General features: G+C 59.3%; 1 protein-coding gene across 1 annotated transcript; it reads right to left on the reverse strand.

Moving 5' to 3' along the window:
• Positions 1-290: 290 nt before the first annotated feature.
• LOC142051072 (adenylate cyclase type 10-like) lies at positions 291-11,670 on the reverse strand. The gene is made up of 18 exons (XM_075080267.1): positions 11,586-11,670; positions 10,991-11,185; positions 10,753-10,874; positions 10,043-10,119; positions 9,546-9,735; positions 8,560-8,612; positions 7,833-7,986; positions 6,924-7,116; positions 6,628-6,714; positions 6,030-6,313; positions 5,276-5,412; positions 4,537-4,632; positions 3,643-3,897; positions 2,605-2,940; positions 1,671-1,885; positions 1,165-1,272; positions 826-1,004; positions 291-499 (listed from the first exon to the last, which is right to left on the reverse strand). Exons 1-18 carry the CDS (start codon positions 11,667-11,669, stop codon positions 304-306), a joined length of 2,961 nt encoding a protein of 986 aa, XP_074936368.1. The 5' UTR covers position 11,670; the 3' UTR covers positions 291-303.
• Positions 11,671-15,368: the final 3,698 nt, after the last annotated feature.

Here is a 15,368-nt window from a genome sequence, read left to right on the forward strand (position 1 = left end):
GGCCCATCTCAGTGAGCACACCTGTAGCCGTGCCCACAATTCTGAAGTCTGCCACAAACCGAGAGGGGCCTCAGCGTGAAGCGCAGGGAACCTCCAGATGCAAACCCTTCTCACGCCAAAGCCATTGGCAGGCAGCCGGAGGGGACAAGCCAAAGGAATTCTGCCACTAGAAGGAGTGCTGCCAGCTGGAAGGGACGGCAGAGGGGACATATGACCTACCTGCGTGCTATGTCCCCACATTTTTCCCCAGTGCCTAGGAAAGAAAGGCCCGACAGCAAAGGTCATGATAAAAGAGGTATTTAATTAGATTAGTTCATCTCCACCCCTGCGGTGGGCATCTGCTGCCCGACAGGAGTCCGCTGCCCTGTCCGTGTTGGCCTTCATGCGCGCTGCCAGGCGGGAGAACGTCTGCCTGCTGGAAGTGCCCTCCAGGCTGAAGAGCTGCTCCAGTAAGGAAAGGCAGCAGCTCTGCTGCAGCAGCCAGGCTAGCCTCTTCCTCCTGCCACACAAGAGAAAGTGATGGGCCCAGAGGCTCTAGCTGTACAGTGCTAAAGCGACCAGGGCGGGGGGCAAGCAGGGCGGTGGACAAGCCGGTTACACCTCCTCGGAGGAAAGGGGGCTGATGGAAGGAGGGCTGCTGGAGCAGAAGGCAGCAAACAAAGATGTGCCGCCGGGGGAAGCTGACCGCTTGAGAGGGCGTGTTGGCACTACGGCCTCAGGTTAGGTGTGGCCTCAAGACTGGGCTCAAGCAGCTCTGGGCCTGGATGCTTGGGACCAGGTGGGAAATGGCTCTTCCTCCCCTGGCTTCTCACTTCTGCTTCTTACCGGGCCTCCTGCGGAAGGGAGGCTGCTCTTCTGGCAACGTAAGCGGCACACTGCAACTTTTCCACCTGAGACTTGACCAAGGCTCCAACAGTGGTCCGGGGGAACTTCCTTTTGAGCAGGCTCAAAGCCTCCAGGATCATTTTCTTTGCCAGCTCCATGCGTCCCATACGATAGCAGACCTGCAAGGGAAAAGGGAAACGTCCCGATGGGGACCAGTGGCCCAAGAGACTGCAGGAATCTGCCAGTGGCTGCAGATGCCCCAGGGACATCCCCTGCAACTGGGGAAGGCGTCCAGCTCTGTCCCCCCGGAGATCCCGCCGGACCTCTCCGTCTCTTTACCTCCCCTTTGAGGCTGAAGAAGGTGGCCTCTTCAAAGCGGGCTATCACATTCGCTTTCTTGTCTACGGAGTTCCTCAGGACCTCCGCTTCATTCAGCTTCACGAGGGCCTTTGTGCAAGCACACAGAGAGCAGCAGGTGAGCGTGGGTGCAGAGCCCACAGCCAGCCTTGCCCTTCCCCCTTGCCTCTGGCGTCTGTCTTAAGAGGGCCTGTTCCTCCCCCTCGGTGATGCCCGCTCAAACACAGTCACACTGGCTCAGAGCGCAGGCACCACTGATCCTTCAGACCGCCTCCCTGCTAACGCCCCTTGTCCTAAGGGCACAGTGCCCTGTGCCTCTTGCCGCAGAAGAGGCAAAGCAGGGGAAGAAGTCAGGGTCTGAGCCCAGCGTTTCCCTTCTGAGGCCCCACAGAGGCATGCCCTGTTGCAACGGGGAAGTTGTCCTGCCCAGAGCCAGGCGACTGAGAGGACTCCGTGCACAGAGGGTGCTGGCAAGCAGGGCAACTCACCATGTCGCTGTTGGAGACATGCAGGTAGGCAGCCGCACACTCCAGAAGGTAGTAGAAGGCTCTGGCAGCATCACCCATTGCCATGTAGTGGCGAGCCAAAGGCACCAGCACCGATTCCACGATGGCTTTGCACTCACAGGAGCATGCGCCGCTGTCCTTCCCATCGGCCTTGCTGGGCACCTCAGTTGTCTGTTCGCTCTTTGCCACAGGCCGCCCTGCCACACTAGTCAGAGGACGGTTCCCAGGGGAAGAAGAGAGCAAAGAATACACAGGCATCACTTAGAGTGGTCTTTCTCCCCACACAGACGACAGAAAAAGCCCTTTGTTCAAAGCAGAGCGTGAGGCCACGGGCAGGCGTGACTCATGCAGGTGCTCCTCCCCTGCAGATTTTGCCAGCGCTGCTCGGTAGGAACTGGAAAGCAAGGGCTGCTCCGGTGACGTGTGACCATTGCCCTGAGCCCATGGGCTTCCTCAAGCACTCTCTCATCTCCATGGCCATCTCCTCCCAGCTCCCACCCCACAGACAGCCTCTTCCCTAAGCTACAGTCACAACCGGCAGCCAGATTCCCGAGTTTCCTTTGCCTCCTGTGGAGACCCTGTGCTCACTGGCTTCAAAAATAACCAAAACCTGGTCTGCTCACCCAAAATCCTCCCCCATGAAAGCCTGCTGCTGCCGCCGCAGTGCATCTTCAGCATCTGGCGAGAACACAGGGGGTTAGACACCTCCTCGCGTACGCCGGGGTAAGAGCTGCTCTCCCTCTCCCAGCGGGGCTTGCAAGGATCCTTGCAAGGGTCCCAACACACTGAGGAAAGCCTGCAGTGGTCATCCTCACCTCCTGGGCTTGTCCCTAGCAGATCTACTCCCACCCGATCCCCAGCACACACCCCTGGGCTCCTGGAGGGCCCGGGCTGTGGAGCACGGCGCACAGCATACCCTCAGTGGCGTGGGTCCTATCCCTCTTCAGCTGCTCTCCTGCAAGCACCAAGGTCTCCCAGCTGCGTGAGTCGCCCTGGTCAGCAGAGCCCTGGCACCTCCCTCCATCCTGGGTGCTGGTGACGGCGAAGCGGTGGAAGGCAACAAACTCTCCTTGGCCGCAGCTCTTGCATTTGTGCGCGTGCCGCTCCAGGAAGGCGGCACACGTGCGGTGCAAGGCGACCCGCTGTCTCTTGGGCCACAGCTGGTAGGCAGCCTCCTGCAGCAGCACGACACGGAAGGCCAGAGCGCCAGACTGCTGCACCACGGTCATCCTCAGAGCGGGCGTCTCCACATCTGCAAGGCAAAGGGCCTTTGCATCAGCCCCAGCTGGGGCCAAGGCTCAGGGCCATCCCAGCCGGGACACCAAAGTCACGCCTTGGGGCGCACCCTCGGCAGCAAACCTGCACTGCTGCACACCGAGCCTTGCAGCACGGGGTGGAAGGGCCCACCTTGCCTTGCTTGACGCTAGCACGGCCCTGGGGACACAGTGCTCAGCTGCGCTCCAGGCAGCAGCTGGGGATGTTGCTGCCAGCCAAAGCGAGCCCTGGCCCGCGCTTTCTCCCTGCTCTTGGCAAGGCAGTCCCCAGCCTCCTGAGCTTCCCGCCCTGCTCCACAGGGGAATCAAAGCTGAGTGAAAGCCTGTCAAAGGGCCCGGGGCTCTCTGGAGGCCATCTTTGGTCTGGACGCTGCAGGCGGCCCGCAGAGGATGTCAGGGGTTCCACAAGCCCTCCTATGCCTGCGCTATAAGCAGCGCCTGGAGGCCGCGGAGCAGAGGCACTTGGGACGGCTGGTGGGAACTCCCCTCCACCACAAAGCTCGTGTGCTTTGAGATCGGCTCGTAAGATCTTTGCACAACCCCTCCTGAACAGCCATGCCTGCCTGAGCTCCACCCAGCCATCACCGGGGGCGGGGGCAGGGGGGGAGCGCACCATGCCCGGGGGAGCCCATCAGGACACAGCTGGGAGCTCCCTTGTCCACCTCACTGCTACCACTTACCGCTCTCCGCCTGCACAGAGGTGCCTGGCCTCTTGGTAGGATCTTGGACATCTTCTGGCACCTCTGTGTTTTTCAGCCACTTAAGGATGTTGTCCTTCACCAGCATGGTCAACACACAATTCACCTTGTGCCTCATGTCAGCCGGAAGGACGTGCAAGAGCAGCTGGGTGGTAAACACGGGCCCGATGACAGCCGCATACTTCAAAACGGTCTGCTTCAGCGGCTTTAGCTGGTCCAGCTGAGACAGCGCAATCTCTGCCAGAAAGAAGCAACACATCTCTCTCTCGCCTCTTCCCCATGCTCAGGCTGGAGAGTTTCAACACAGGAAACGGGGTAGATGTTGGCCTCCTCTCCTCGGGACTGCACCTGCTGGGCAATCGCAACCCAGGGCAGGCGTCTTCAAAATGGCTCCGCTCCTGCTGCAGCCACCGGCCACAAGGCCTGGGGAAAAGCGAGACGCTCAAACGCACGCTCCCCCACCAAGGGTGAGGAGGGCAGGACCCAGCAGGTCCATGCAGCCCATGATGCGCCCTACCAGGTCTGGAGTAGGTTTTTGCCCTACAGTGCGCACAGAGAACTTTCCCCAGCCCAGAGGTGGACTCGGAGCTCCACACAACGATTGTCTGAACGTGGCCAGACGATACTACTCCTTTCTTTTCCATTTCTTCCTGTTCTTTTTGGACAAAACCGCTTTACAGCAGGAATGCTTTAGCGTGACATTTCTTCCAGGATCATACAAATGGGGGTGGCTAGAGAGGAGGGACACTCATCGACAGTTCCCAAGCTGAGAGGGTGACTCTGCAGCACACAGATGCCTAGCCTCCCTCTAGCTGATGCCCTGCGAAGGGGCCCCAGCACAGCTGCGAGCCGCCAGAGCGGCGCTCGGACCCTCACCTTTCAAGGTGACGGGCAGCACGGTGTTCTCCAGGTTCACGTCCGGTCTGATGGTGCAGACCCTGCCATCACTCCCTGCGCTGGAGCTCGACGTTGCTGCAAGACAGTTTCCGCTGCAAGCGCGTCTTTCGGGACATGGTTTAGGAGGTGTTGGGCTGACAGTTGGACTTGACGATCTTAGAGGTGTTTTTCAACCTTACTGATTCTATAATGATTCTGTGAATGTAGAGCCCTCCCAAAGATGTTCTGCCTTCACACCAGCTTTCCCAAACAGTCTCCACAGCCAGGGAAATTGGGAAACTTCTATTACCATCCTTTTCTTCTGTGACCGGCACCCTTGTGGGGATTTTATGGTTTTGGATTCAAGATTCCTGGGCCTGTCCCTCACCTCAAGCTGGGATTTGTTCTCAAGGGAGCTGCCCTATGGCCAAGGTAAATGACGGGCCCATTAGAATGCCTAAGAAACACCAGGATCAAATGTGCTCCGGAACAATTTCCCCCGCGTTTTAGCACCCAACTCCTGCCCCAAGAATTTAGGCCCCTCCAAGCCACCAGAAGTCGCTAGCCCCTGCTTTGGCTCACAACGGTAAGGCACGCAGGAGCCCACGCCTCTGCCAGGCCAAGTTCTGCACTGCTGCAAGATGTGACTCTGCCCAGATCCACGGGGGAATGACGGGGCAAGACCGTGCCGCAGAGAATGCGCCACAGCAACGCGCTAGTCGGCAGCAAAGGTGCTTACCGATCAGGCTCTCCCAGCTGCCCTCTGCTTTTTCACCCCGCCTCCGGGTGTGGAACAAGAGCATGTCGTTGCGACGAAGGCAGCGCAGCAGCTCCTCGCAGTAATACGGGATCCCCAAGCTTCTTTGGATCAGGAACCTGGACAGGGGCAGACCCAGCAATGAGCAGCACAAGGAAAGTAAGGTGGAACACCGTTCAGGGGGGCCGCGACTCCCTCGGGCATAACAGAGTAGCCAGCATCTCCGTCACAGCCACACCTCACTTTTGAAAGGGGCGCTGGCTTGGCCTTTTGGGCCCCCCTGAACCTCCAGCCTTGGCTGAAGTCCACGCCAAAAGAGAGGCGGACAATGCCCAAAGCACGGAGCAGCGAGCCCTGCCTTTCCTCTCCTCGGGAGCCTAGATCCTCCCTGGCAGCAGGATGGACCTCTGCCCCAGGGAATCTCCCCCACAGCCCGGCCACCTAGACCAAGGCCGTTTCGCACCCCAGACACGCTTGGCCTCGGCACTCTTCCTCCCTTCCTCCCTGCGCAACAGCGAAGGGATGACACCTCCCACGCTCTGTGTCTGGGGAGTTGCCCGCTCTCAGCTCACACCTGCCAGGGCGAGGCATAACATGCAACCCCCGTGGGCCCAGTACTCACGGGAGCCAGTGATGCTTCTAGCCGCCCTGCGCTGCCTTTCCTGGGGCGTTGATGCCCTCCCATGCTCTGCATCGGTTCAAGCCCTCAGGAAGAGCTCCCCTGCCTCCCACTTACCTCGCTAGATCCCTGGAGATGCTGACCACTCCGAGGTCCTGGCAGACTTTCTGCACCACAGCTGAAGATTTCAGCTTGTCCAGATGACAATAGGTGATGTTCTGGGACATTGCGCTGTCTCCTGCGGCTTTGCAGAAGGCCTCTGTTCTCACATAGCCCGGGGCTAAGCTCATGACCATGAAGCTGGAGACGTTTTGGAGCACGGGTGACACGATACTCCAGGAGGCAGGGTCGATGAAATGGGCATTGTCGATGACAAATATGCCAAATTCTCCTCCCATGACCTGAAAAAAAGCCAGGTTGTTCTGAGGGGAATCCGGTGCATTTTCAAGTGCCTTCCAGGGGAGGAGATTTACCCTCTGTCTCTTGAGAGGATTCTCGGAAGTCTCTCCCCAACCCGTTCCCTGCTCAGATGCTGACTGGCTCGTAATTCCGTTGAGACTTTAAGGTCACGCCTAATGTCGCTTGCTCCGCAGAAGGAGGGAGCTTGGGCAAGGGAATGCGGAAGACGTCGTTCTTCCTCCAGGGAACATTGCTTTATGGGAGGGCGGGGTTGTTTTCCTTCTCTGACCAGGAGGACGGAAGGAGAAATGCTCACCTTCTCTAGCACTTTTGCCCACGTCGAGTGCAATTCCATTAGCCTTTGAGGTTCACACATCTTGCGAACCTTGTCCGAAACGGGAAACTGGCCAGGAAAAGCAGAGTCAGGGAGAAAGGTCACTCCGGGGCTAGGCACACCTCCCCACCAAGCAAGACCGCAGAGCAAACCACCTCTGCTGGCCTCAGCACCCTCCCTCTCCCCAGCACAGGGCCAAGAAGCCACAGTGGGGCTTCACCTGGAGCCTAAAGCAGAGGCCCTCTGCCCAGGGTCTCTGGCAGGCCTCTCGCTCTCACCTCGACAAAGAAAATGCCGTTGAGGAGGCAATAGCTGCTCTCTTCGATTATCCCTTCGAGCTTTGCCTGCAACACGCGCTCCTTGTCACTGCGCAGTTCACAGTCCTGGAGGCCCAGGGCTTTGGCCATCAGCTTACGGAGGGCAGAGAAGGACTGCCTCACGTTGACCTCTAGCAGTTCCATCGCAACTACCCTGCCGTGCAAAAGCAAAAGGGACTGAGATCCCCAACAGCCCGAGCCTTCTAAGACCAAAGGGGTGGAGATGCCCTTGCAGGGGGCTCTTCAGCCACCCATCTCAAAGTGCTTCCCAGAGAAGCCCGCGCTTTTCACTCCTCGTACGAGAAAGGGCACACAGGGGCAGCTGGTGCCAAGCCACTGGCAGAGCCAGGTCCGGACCCTGTGTCTCGGCAGCGCCAGCCCAGGTCTCGCTACTTCCCCCCTGCACAGGAACTCACAGGGCTCAGAGGCAAGGATGGAGCAAGTGGTGAGTTTGCCTTTGGGCTCCAGACCTTAGTACTCTGCCTCCCAGAGCACAGGAAGGCTTTTCTGCCCCAGTGCTCCTTCTGGGAAACAGGTAGAGGGCAAGCAGAGCTTCTGAGCTGGCCACCCTGCTGTCTGTTGCGTCTGGAGCCAGATGCAAAGCACTGAGCCTGGGCTCTTCCCGACTATCCGTGCCTGGCCCAGAGGTGAAGGAGGAAAGGCTGTGGCTCAAGAAGCCGCCTCCAACTCCCCAAAGAGGCAGAGGTGGGAGCAGGGCACGCAGGAGCTCCTAAGGAGTGTCTCCAGGAGGCTTTTTCAGGCCTCTGCAGTCCAAGAGCCAAACGCACTGGCAGAGGGGCTGGAGTGTTCCACGGTTGTCAGGGGATGGGCAGGGGCAGTGTCCCAAAGCTACAGGTCAAAAACCTGTACCTGTGGCCAGCAGCCTGGCCTAAAGAGGCCAGTTCAGCAAGTAAGTGGCTCTTTCCGGAGCCCATCGTGCCCTCAAATGCCAGGATGTGGCTTTGCCCAAAATCCTTATAGGCTTTCAAGCAGCTGACAAAAAGGTCAATCTCCTTCTCCCGACCTGTGAAGACACACAAGGAAACGAGCTGCTGGGGGTGCTGAAAAGCAAAGAGACGTCCCTTTTGCTGCCACCCTCCACCGCAGTTTCCCTCCCCACCACCACATATAACATGACAGCCTGCCTACACCCAGGCCTCCTTCCATCAAGGCACCAAGCGATTAAAGGCATCCCGAGCGTCCTGATGTTTCCGTATCTACACCCAGATGCTGCCAGGAAAGGAACTCTGAGGAGTACAAGGGCGAGAACCCACAAACACTCTCCGTCAGTCTGGCAGAAGGAAACCTCTCTCCTGAACCCAAAGACAAGGATCAGCTTAGCCCCCGGGCTTGAGCAGCTCCATAGTAGAAAGGAACCTTCCTACCAGGTCTGGAGCACGGCGGGGAGCACCAGGCACCTCACCCTGCTTTCCACCCCAGAGATATCAAACAAATAGGGACGAACCAGGCAGCACTGCCTTAGGGTCGCTGCAGGCAGCACCATCCCTGGCAAAAGCTTCTCCCTACCCAGCGTGGCACTAAGCGCTACCAAGGGGAAGAAAGTGGCGTTCAGAAGAGCACGGCGTTCTCCACCTACCCAGCAAGGGAGCGTACTCTGACCTCTCCTTGGTGAGACTCATGTCAAGTATGCTAGAAGCAGGGGAAAAGAAAACACAAGTCAATGAGGTGGGGAGAAGCCAGGGGACATAGAGAAGCAGCCTGGCGTGGAGGGGCAGGACGTGTTCCTCGGGTACCGGCTTTTCTTTTGAGCAGCGTGTCACCCCCTGCACGCTCCCCCAGCCAAAGTTCAAGCTGCACGCTAGGACAGCTTCAAGCATAAAGAAGCCCAACGACCGCAGCAGGGTGGGAGAACGTATCGAGAGTTCATCACCATGGGCCAAACCCAGAGAACTCGGAGACACGTGAAAGAAGCCAGGGTGTGCTGTTGCCTAGCAGACAGCTTTACCACGTTGGCCAAGAAAAACAAGTGTCTTGGAAAGGAGGACTTGTGTCCCTGAACGGGTTGGGATGCCAAGTACCTGGCACCTTTGCCTCAAGTCTTCCTGTAGTTCAAAGAGATGGCAATGTTAACATTCAAACCGTCACCCAAAGAGAAGGGCAAATCCTGGCCCAGAGGAAGAGCTGAGATTTCAGCAGGAAGACATGAGGAAGAGTGTCCCAATGGTCCACCTTTCCCCATGGGAACCAGACTGGCCCAAAGCTTCCTGCTCGGAAGCAGCTGGGACAAAAAACTCCTTGGGTCAGCATTACCAGGGCACATGGTGGAGCAAGCACAGCACGGAAAGCACAGTCGAAAGCCATTTGGGCAGAGCCTGCAAGGCCACCTTGCATCTACCCAGACAGAAGAATCTTCCCAATCCCTGTGGCTTCACTCCCGCTCTCTCAGCAGCAGGAGGCAGCACGGGAGAGGGGCAAAAAGCCTCCCACGCCAGGGCTTCTGACCATCTCAGCAACTGGGAAGGCAGACCAGCTTGGTCTCTCGCTGCACAACTCCTCTTTCTCGCCGAGGCTGCACCCTTGGTGCCACCGTCCCTTCATCCAGCCCTCTCAGAGGACACTCACCTCGCCTTGGTGACTCCCACATATTGATAGATAGTGCCAGGACGGATAATGCCTTTCATTTTTCTCTCTGGCAGCTCCTTGAAGTAGTAAGGGGGCAGCCGAGAGGCGGCATAAGTCGCTGCATCACAGGACACCAGCCCAGGGTAGCACACCATCATCCGGGATGCCAAATTCACCTTCTGGCCAAGGACTGCCAGGGAGAGAGACAGAGAGAGAGCACGCGTTGATGTACCTGTGCCACCAGCCCCGCGGCGCCCTGCCACGCCAAGGGCTGCCTCCCCTCTGGCACAGGCCAACGCCACAGCGGGGTCAGCAGAACCCAGGGGAACAATCGGCCATGGAGCCCGTTCTCCCACCCCGGGCCAGGACCAGCACCGCCTGGGCCGTTCCTGAGTGGCTGCTGGGCAAGCCCTCTCCCAGCCCGCCTTCCTCTTCCAGACTGCTGTGCTTAAGCAGGCCCAGGCCAACCTTCCGCGCCTCAGGCACACGCCTCCTACCTGTGTATTCATTCCTCAGAGGGTGGCCGGTGATGCCGCAGAACACCATCCCGCTGGTAACGGCAACGGACACTGCCCTGGCACACAGGGAAACAGCGCAGCTTCAGCAGCGCCCCACGCACAGTCCTGCCCGCCCAGCTTCATCCCCTCCCGCACCTCCCCTCGGCCCTAGCCTGGGCCACCTGCCATCCTGCCCTGCCAGCACGGGCCTTGGGGGCCTGGAGAGCTCAGGGACGCAATATACGTGCGTTGCAAGGGACAAGGGACATGGGCAGAGTTTTGGACACTTCCCCTGAGGCCTCTTTCCCTGAGATGCGACCGGCAGAAGGCCACGGCCCTCTCGTGAGCAAAGAGGGAGGGAAGAAGGCGCCCACAGCGTCACCACCTGCGGTGACAGAAACTTGAGATCAGGTGGTTGGGCCCCAGCCCTGTTCATGGGCCAGTTGCTCGGAAGGGCCTGTCTCTGGCACTGAAGAGCCTCTCGCCCTCGTGAGGGCTCGTTCCGGTGCGAGGGCTAGCACGGTGTGCTTGGAGGGGCTCTGCCTGGCTGCCATGGGCCTCAGCCATGGCTCGCCTGCCACCTCTCAGGGCACTGCTTCCTTCCTGCCAGGGACGAGGGAGGGCAAGCTAGAAGGCACGTCTCTTTCGGGTAAGCCCCCTTGCACTGTCCTAGGCACCCGGCACACCCACGCCCCCTGCCACATGCTCACTTTTTTCCCCCAAACATCGTCGAGAAGGAGTTGAAGATCTGAACAGCGCTCTGCAAGGCGTGCAGGCTCTTGTAGGGCAGCTTTTCTCCAATGAGTCCAAACACACAGAGGAACGTGCAGCCCTGCCAAGGACAGAAGCGGCACATCTTGCTACAATGCCTCAGAGGGAATCACCCCCTCTTGCTCACCGACCACCCTCTCGGGCTGCGGGGAGGCGATTGCTCACGCACACACTCACTTTATCGCACAGGAGGACTTTGTTGACTTCGCCCTTGTGAGGAGAGAGGATTTCTAGCAACATCCTGCTGGCACTGTGGAGGAACTCAAAGACTTCTGCTGTGCTGATGATATCTGCAGACAACTGCAGGTGGACAAAGAGGCTGGTGACTGGCCGTAGCTCAGAGAAGAGGTCCAGCGGCAGTCTGTCGTCAAGCTGGAAGACAAGAGCACACGGGCTTCACCAGCCTGCTCTCCCACGGGCTTACTGCCCACACCAGATGCCGAGGGAGAGCAGGCGTACCGGCAATAGCCTGCCGGTACTACTGGAGGAAGGGGGGAAATCCTCCTCTCCGTGCACATGGCGGGCAGGCTTCACCAGCCTGCGGCAGGCAGGTACCGAACCATAACACAAATGACAAAGGAGGACAAGGCACACAAAGGAGGACAAGGCACGCACTGGTGCAGCCCGGGTGCCCCTTGGCTCAGTTTGCCCATGTTCTTGTCTCAGGGTGCATTTTCTTTGGTTTTCTCTTCTCCTGAGAACTCCATCTGTGCAATGCACCTCTTTTCTGCCCGCCAAAAATGCAGCCCCAGCAGTGGTGGCCTGGACGTACCTTCCTGAGAGCAGCTTCTGGTATGTACTTCCGAAACATCTCCACCAATTTAGGACGGTTGGACAAGACACGAGTAGGCCTCATGGCACCTGAGGAGAGAAAACGCAGGTGGTCGCTCGAAGGATGGCACTAGGAGGTGTTGGAAAGCAGGGGCTGGCACTGGAAACGGGGGAGAAAGAGTCTTCTGCCTTTGCTCATGTTGCCACCTGCTGACACTCAGGGCAGAGCTGTCCCCTGGAAGGAGGAGGCGGCAGCGGCAGCAGTGACTGCCCCAGCTGATGCACAGGAGGGACAAAAGCAGGGGCGCTAACTGAAAGGGGGAAGAGGGCTGGGGTGGTTCCCCTCTGGCCCCTGAAGCAGCCAGGCCCCACCTTTGCAGGCAATCACAGAACAAGGTGAAGTTGGCACGCACCTTCCCCTTCCAAGCGGTGGCTCAATGGGTGTCGTACAAGCTTGCGCAACGCTTCTTGGCGTTCTGACCGAGACATCTGATCCATGCCCGTAACCTGAAGACACACAGAATCAGAGAACTGCCACTGGCCGCCCCAGGACTCCAGGGGACAGAGCCTGCCCTCACCGTCACTGCCCAGAAAAGGGGAGAACAAGCCCACCTGGCTGGATGGGACAGCAGTGCTTCCTCAGAAGCACCGGAGCCGGGCAGGCATCACCCAAGCATCCCCCAGCTGTCAGCAACAGCTCCGTGACCCACACAGGACATTGCTGGTGGGGCCAAAAGCCTGCCAGTGCCTCCCGACCCCTCAAACCAAGCAAGCCCAGCACACAGTTACCCCTGAGATGGAGGGACAACACCTTCAGCTGCCTGCCCATGTTCACTGCTACAATTCTCCCCACGCTCGGCGCCTCAGCCTTCTGACACCTCCCTCCTTCATGTCCAGGCCCAGGTCCTCACAATGGCTCGAGACGCCGTCCCATCCACCTACCTTCACAGCTCTTTTGCCTGCAAGATGCTTGGTCCTGAGCCGGTGCTGCTCACAGAGCTCCCAGGAGGTGGCCGAGAGGACAACATCACCCGGGTTTGCAAGCTCATGGGCCTCACAAACTTCATGCAGGGCCTGGCCACAGATACAGAAGTACCGCCAATCCCTGTCTCCAAAAACCACAAGGCTCATGGGCGCTGCAGAGATCCCTGGGGAGAGAGAGCGGGAGAAGCAAACTGACACGGAGAACATTTTGAGCTCTGCGCTCCCCAGCATCTCAGCTGTTCAGAACCTAATCTGAAGCCCAGCGGGGAGGCGGCCATTATGGAGGGGGAGGACATCCTCCGTCCTCCTCGGGGGATACTGACACGGCTCCATGAAACAGGTGTCCAGAAATAGACAAACAAATTTGGCATTGGCAAGGCGTTGAGAGTGCCGGGCATCTTACCCAGCTGCCTGCCTGCCCCAGAAGCCCAGCAAACCAGCGGGCTTGATCACCACCTGCTGCGTTTACACGCAGGTAGGCTGTAGCTGTCTGCTGGAGAAAACCTAACAGCCTGCAAAAGCCCTTCTCCCAGCCGTGAGCAAAGCAGTTCCCTTTTGCTCTTTGTGAAAGGCAGGGGAGAATCCAGCAGGGGAAAGGATGCAAAGCTGCCCCCGCCTGAAAAAAGGAAAGGGTAACTACCTCCCGCAGACACCCGCGCTAAAGCAGACATGCAAAGACCCTAATACTTGATCTGACACCCGCTCTGCCTTAGGCTTAAGCTTCCTCTGCGTCTGGAAACGCATGCAAGACCAGCAGTCCTGGTCTCCCGTCCCTGCTCCGACTACCGCTGGCCCCTTGAATGCTCACAGGAGATGCTTTCCTTTGGCACTGGCCCCAGCAGGGATCCCCGCATTCCCTGCCCGGGAGAAGCACCCTGTGGCGCGTGAGAGTGCCACGCATCTGCGCCTGGCACAGCGCCCGTACCTATCTTCAGTCGGACCTTCTGACCCACGGGCGTGTCACGACTCCCATACTTCTTCTGGATCTGCCGGCTACATTGCAGCACCAGGCTGATGGTCTTAGCCAGCTCCCGGTGCGATGTTCTCCACAGCACCAGCACAGCATCCCCTGGGGAAAGCGAGGGAAAGTGAAGGCTCTGCCGAGACCTGCCTCTCCCCACACTCCACTCGGTGGCATAAGCGGGCCGACGTGCTGAGGAAGATGGGCTCGTGGCAGGGCGTTGCCCGGGAGGACCACACCCTGGGCACCGGGACACCTCTCCTCTCCCGGGCCAGCCACAGCAGCAGCCAGACGGCAGCAGCAGCACCCCCTGCCCCGAGCGCTCCTCTGCAGCTGCAGCACGTCAGGGACTCCTCCTCCCCTCGCAGCCCGGCAGCCCAAGCTCTGCCATCACCAGGGCCTCCCTGCCCCTCACCAGCACCCCGACACACACCTTTGGCTCTGCTTTATAGCTTTATATATGTGCTTTATATGTGCGTGCTTCCTTGCCCCCGCCCGCAGCACAGGGCCCCGCAAGAGGGGACCGAGTGAGGGGAGCCACAGCCCTTGGCCAAAGCCAAGGCAGCCCCGGGGGGAAAGAAAGAGGAGCCTGGAGAAAGGGCACTGCGGGGGGCGTGCGTGCATGGCCAGAAAGCTGGCTCAAGGTGCTGCACAGAGCCTCTTGCGAAGGAGAGCACGGCAAACGGCCGCCACAACAGCTAAATGCTGCAGACCCGTACACGTGGGCATCGTTGTCCAAAGTACATACCGGCAAACTTCAAGATGTCTCCACCAAAAGTCAGCACCTCTGTGGACAGAGGGAAGGAAAGGAGGAGTCATGTGGCCACCTTCTTGCAGAAGGCACAGAGCAAGCCCCTCTGCCGGGACAGGAGCACCTGGGCGCGGGCGCCCCGTGGGGCACAGCTCAGGAAAGCACCACTCCGGCCTGCCTCCCCGCCTCACAGTGGCCACAGCCCTGGTACCCGCGCAGCACGCAGGGAGGCAGGGCCTCGGGACGCCTCCAAAGCTGGGAAGGCTGGAGGCCAGAAGGAGCCTCTGCGGTCCACCTGGTCCAACCCCGCTGCTCAAGCAGGGCTGCACAGAGCCAGCTCCCCAGGACAGCGGCTAGATCGCTTCTGAATAGCTCTGAGCAGGGAGACTCCACAGCCTCCCTGGGCAACCTGTGCCAGCGCCCACTCACCCTCACAGTCAAAAAGTGTTTCCTGATGTACAGAGGGAAACCTCCTGTGTTTCAGGGCGTGCCCGTGGCGTGCCCTCTGGTCCTGACACTGGGCACCACTGGAAAGAGCCTGGCTCTGTCCTCTTTGCACCCTCCCTCAGGTTTTAGACACATTCCCAAGATCCCCCCCGAGCCTTCTCTTCTCTAGGCTAAACAGTCCCAGCTCTCTCAGCCCTTCCTTGTAGGAGAGATGCTCCAGAGCCTTCAGCATCTTTGACCACACTCTTGCTTTTACTCTACAAGTGCTGCCAAAGGGGTGGCCGCAATGTGCTCACAGTCAGCTCAGAAGGGTCAAGATGTCCCCTGCGGAAAGGGGCTTGTGAGGGTCTCTCACACACCCCCACACGCTCGTGCGCGCACACAGACACGCGCACAAACGCGGACGCCAGTGCCAGCATCCTCCAGTCGCTCGCACGCTGGCACTTGCTGGATGCCCTCAGCCTGCTCTGGGCCCTAACACGTCACTGAGCCAGGCGTTCACGCCACAGGCGCAGAGGGGGCTGCTGAGAAAGCAGGTGCCTCCTCGGCCACAGCGGGGAGCACAGAGGACCTGAGCTGGTCCTGACCCTCCACAAGACCCTGGCTGCTCTCACTGATCCTCTGGGCCACAGACAGCCCGG

Source organism: Phalacrocorax aristotelis, unplaced genomic scaffold, assembly GCF_949628215.1.
Source record: "Phalacrocorax aristotelis unplaced genomic scaffold, bGulAri2.1 scaffold_168, whole genome shotgun sequence".
Classification (NCBI taxonomy): Eukaryota; Metazoa; Chordata; class Aves; order Suliformes; family Phalacrocoracidae; genus Phalacrocorax; species Phalacrocorax aristotelis.

Bases quoted from the DNA above. Each gene is read 5' to 3' on its own strand.
- LOC142051072 (XM_075080267.1), bottom strand. From the start codon at position 11,669: ATGAGGCCTACTCGTGTCTTGTCCAACCGTCCTAAATTGGTGGAGATG. The intron at 10,875-10,990 runs GTGAGTGTGTGC...TGTCCTTGGCAG, and splicing joins AAGTCCTCCTGTGCGATAAA to GGCTGCACGTTCCTCTGTGT. The intron at 7,987-8,559 runs GTAGGTGGAGAA...GTGTCTTCACAG, and splicing joins AGAGTACGCTCCCTTGCTGG to GTCGGGAGAAGGAGATTGAC.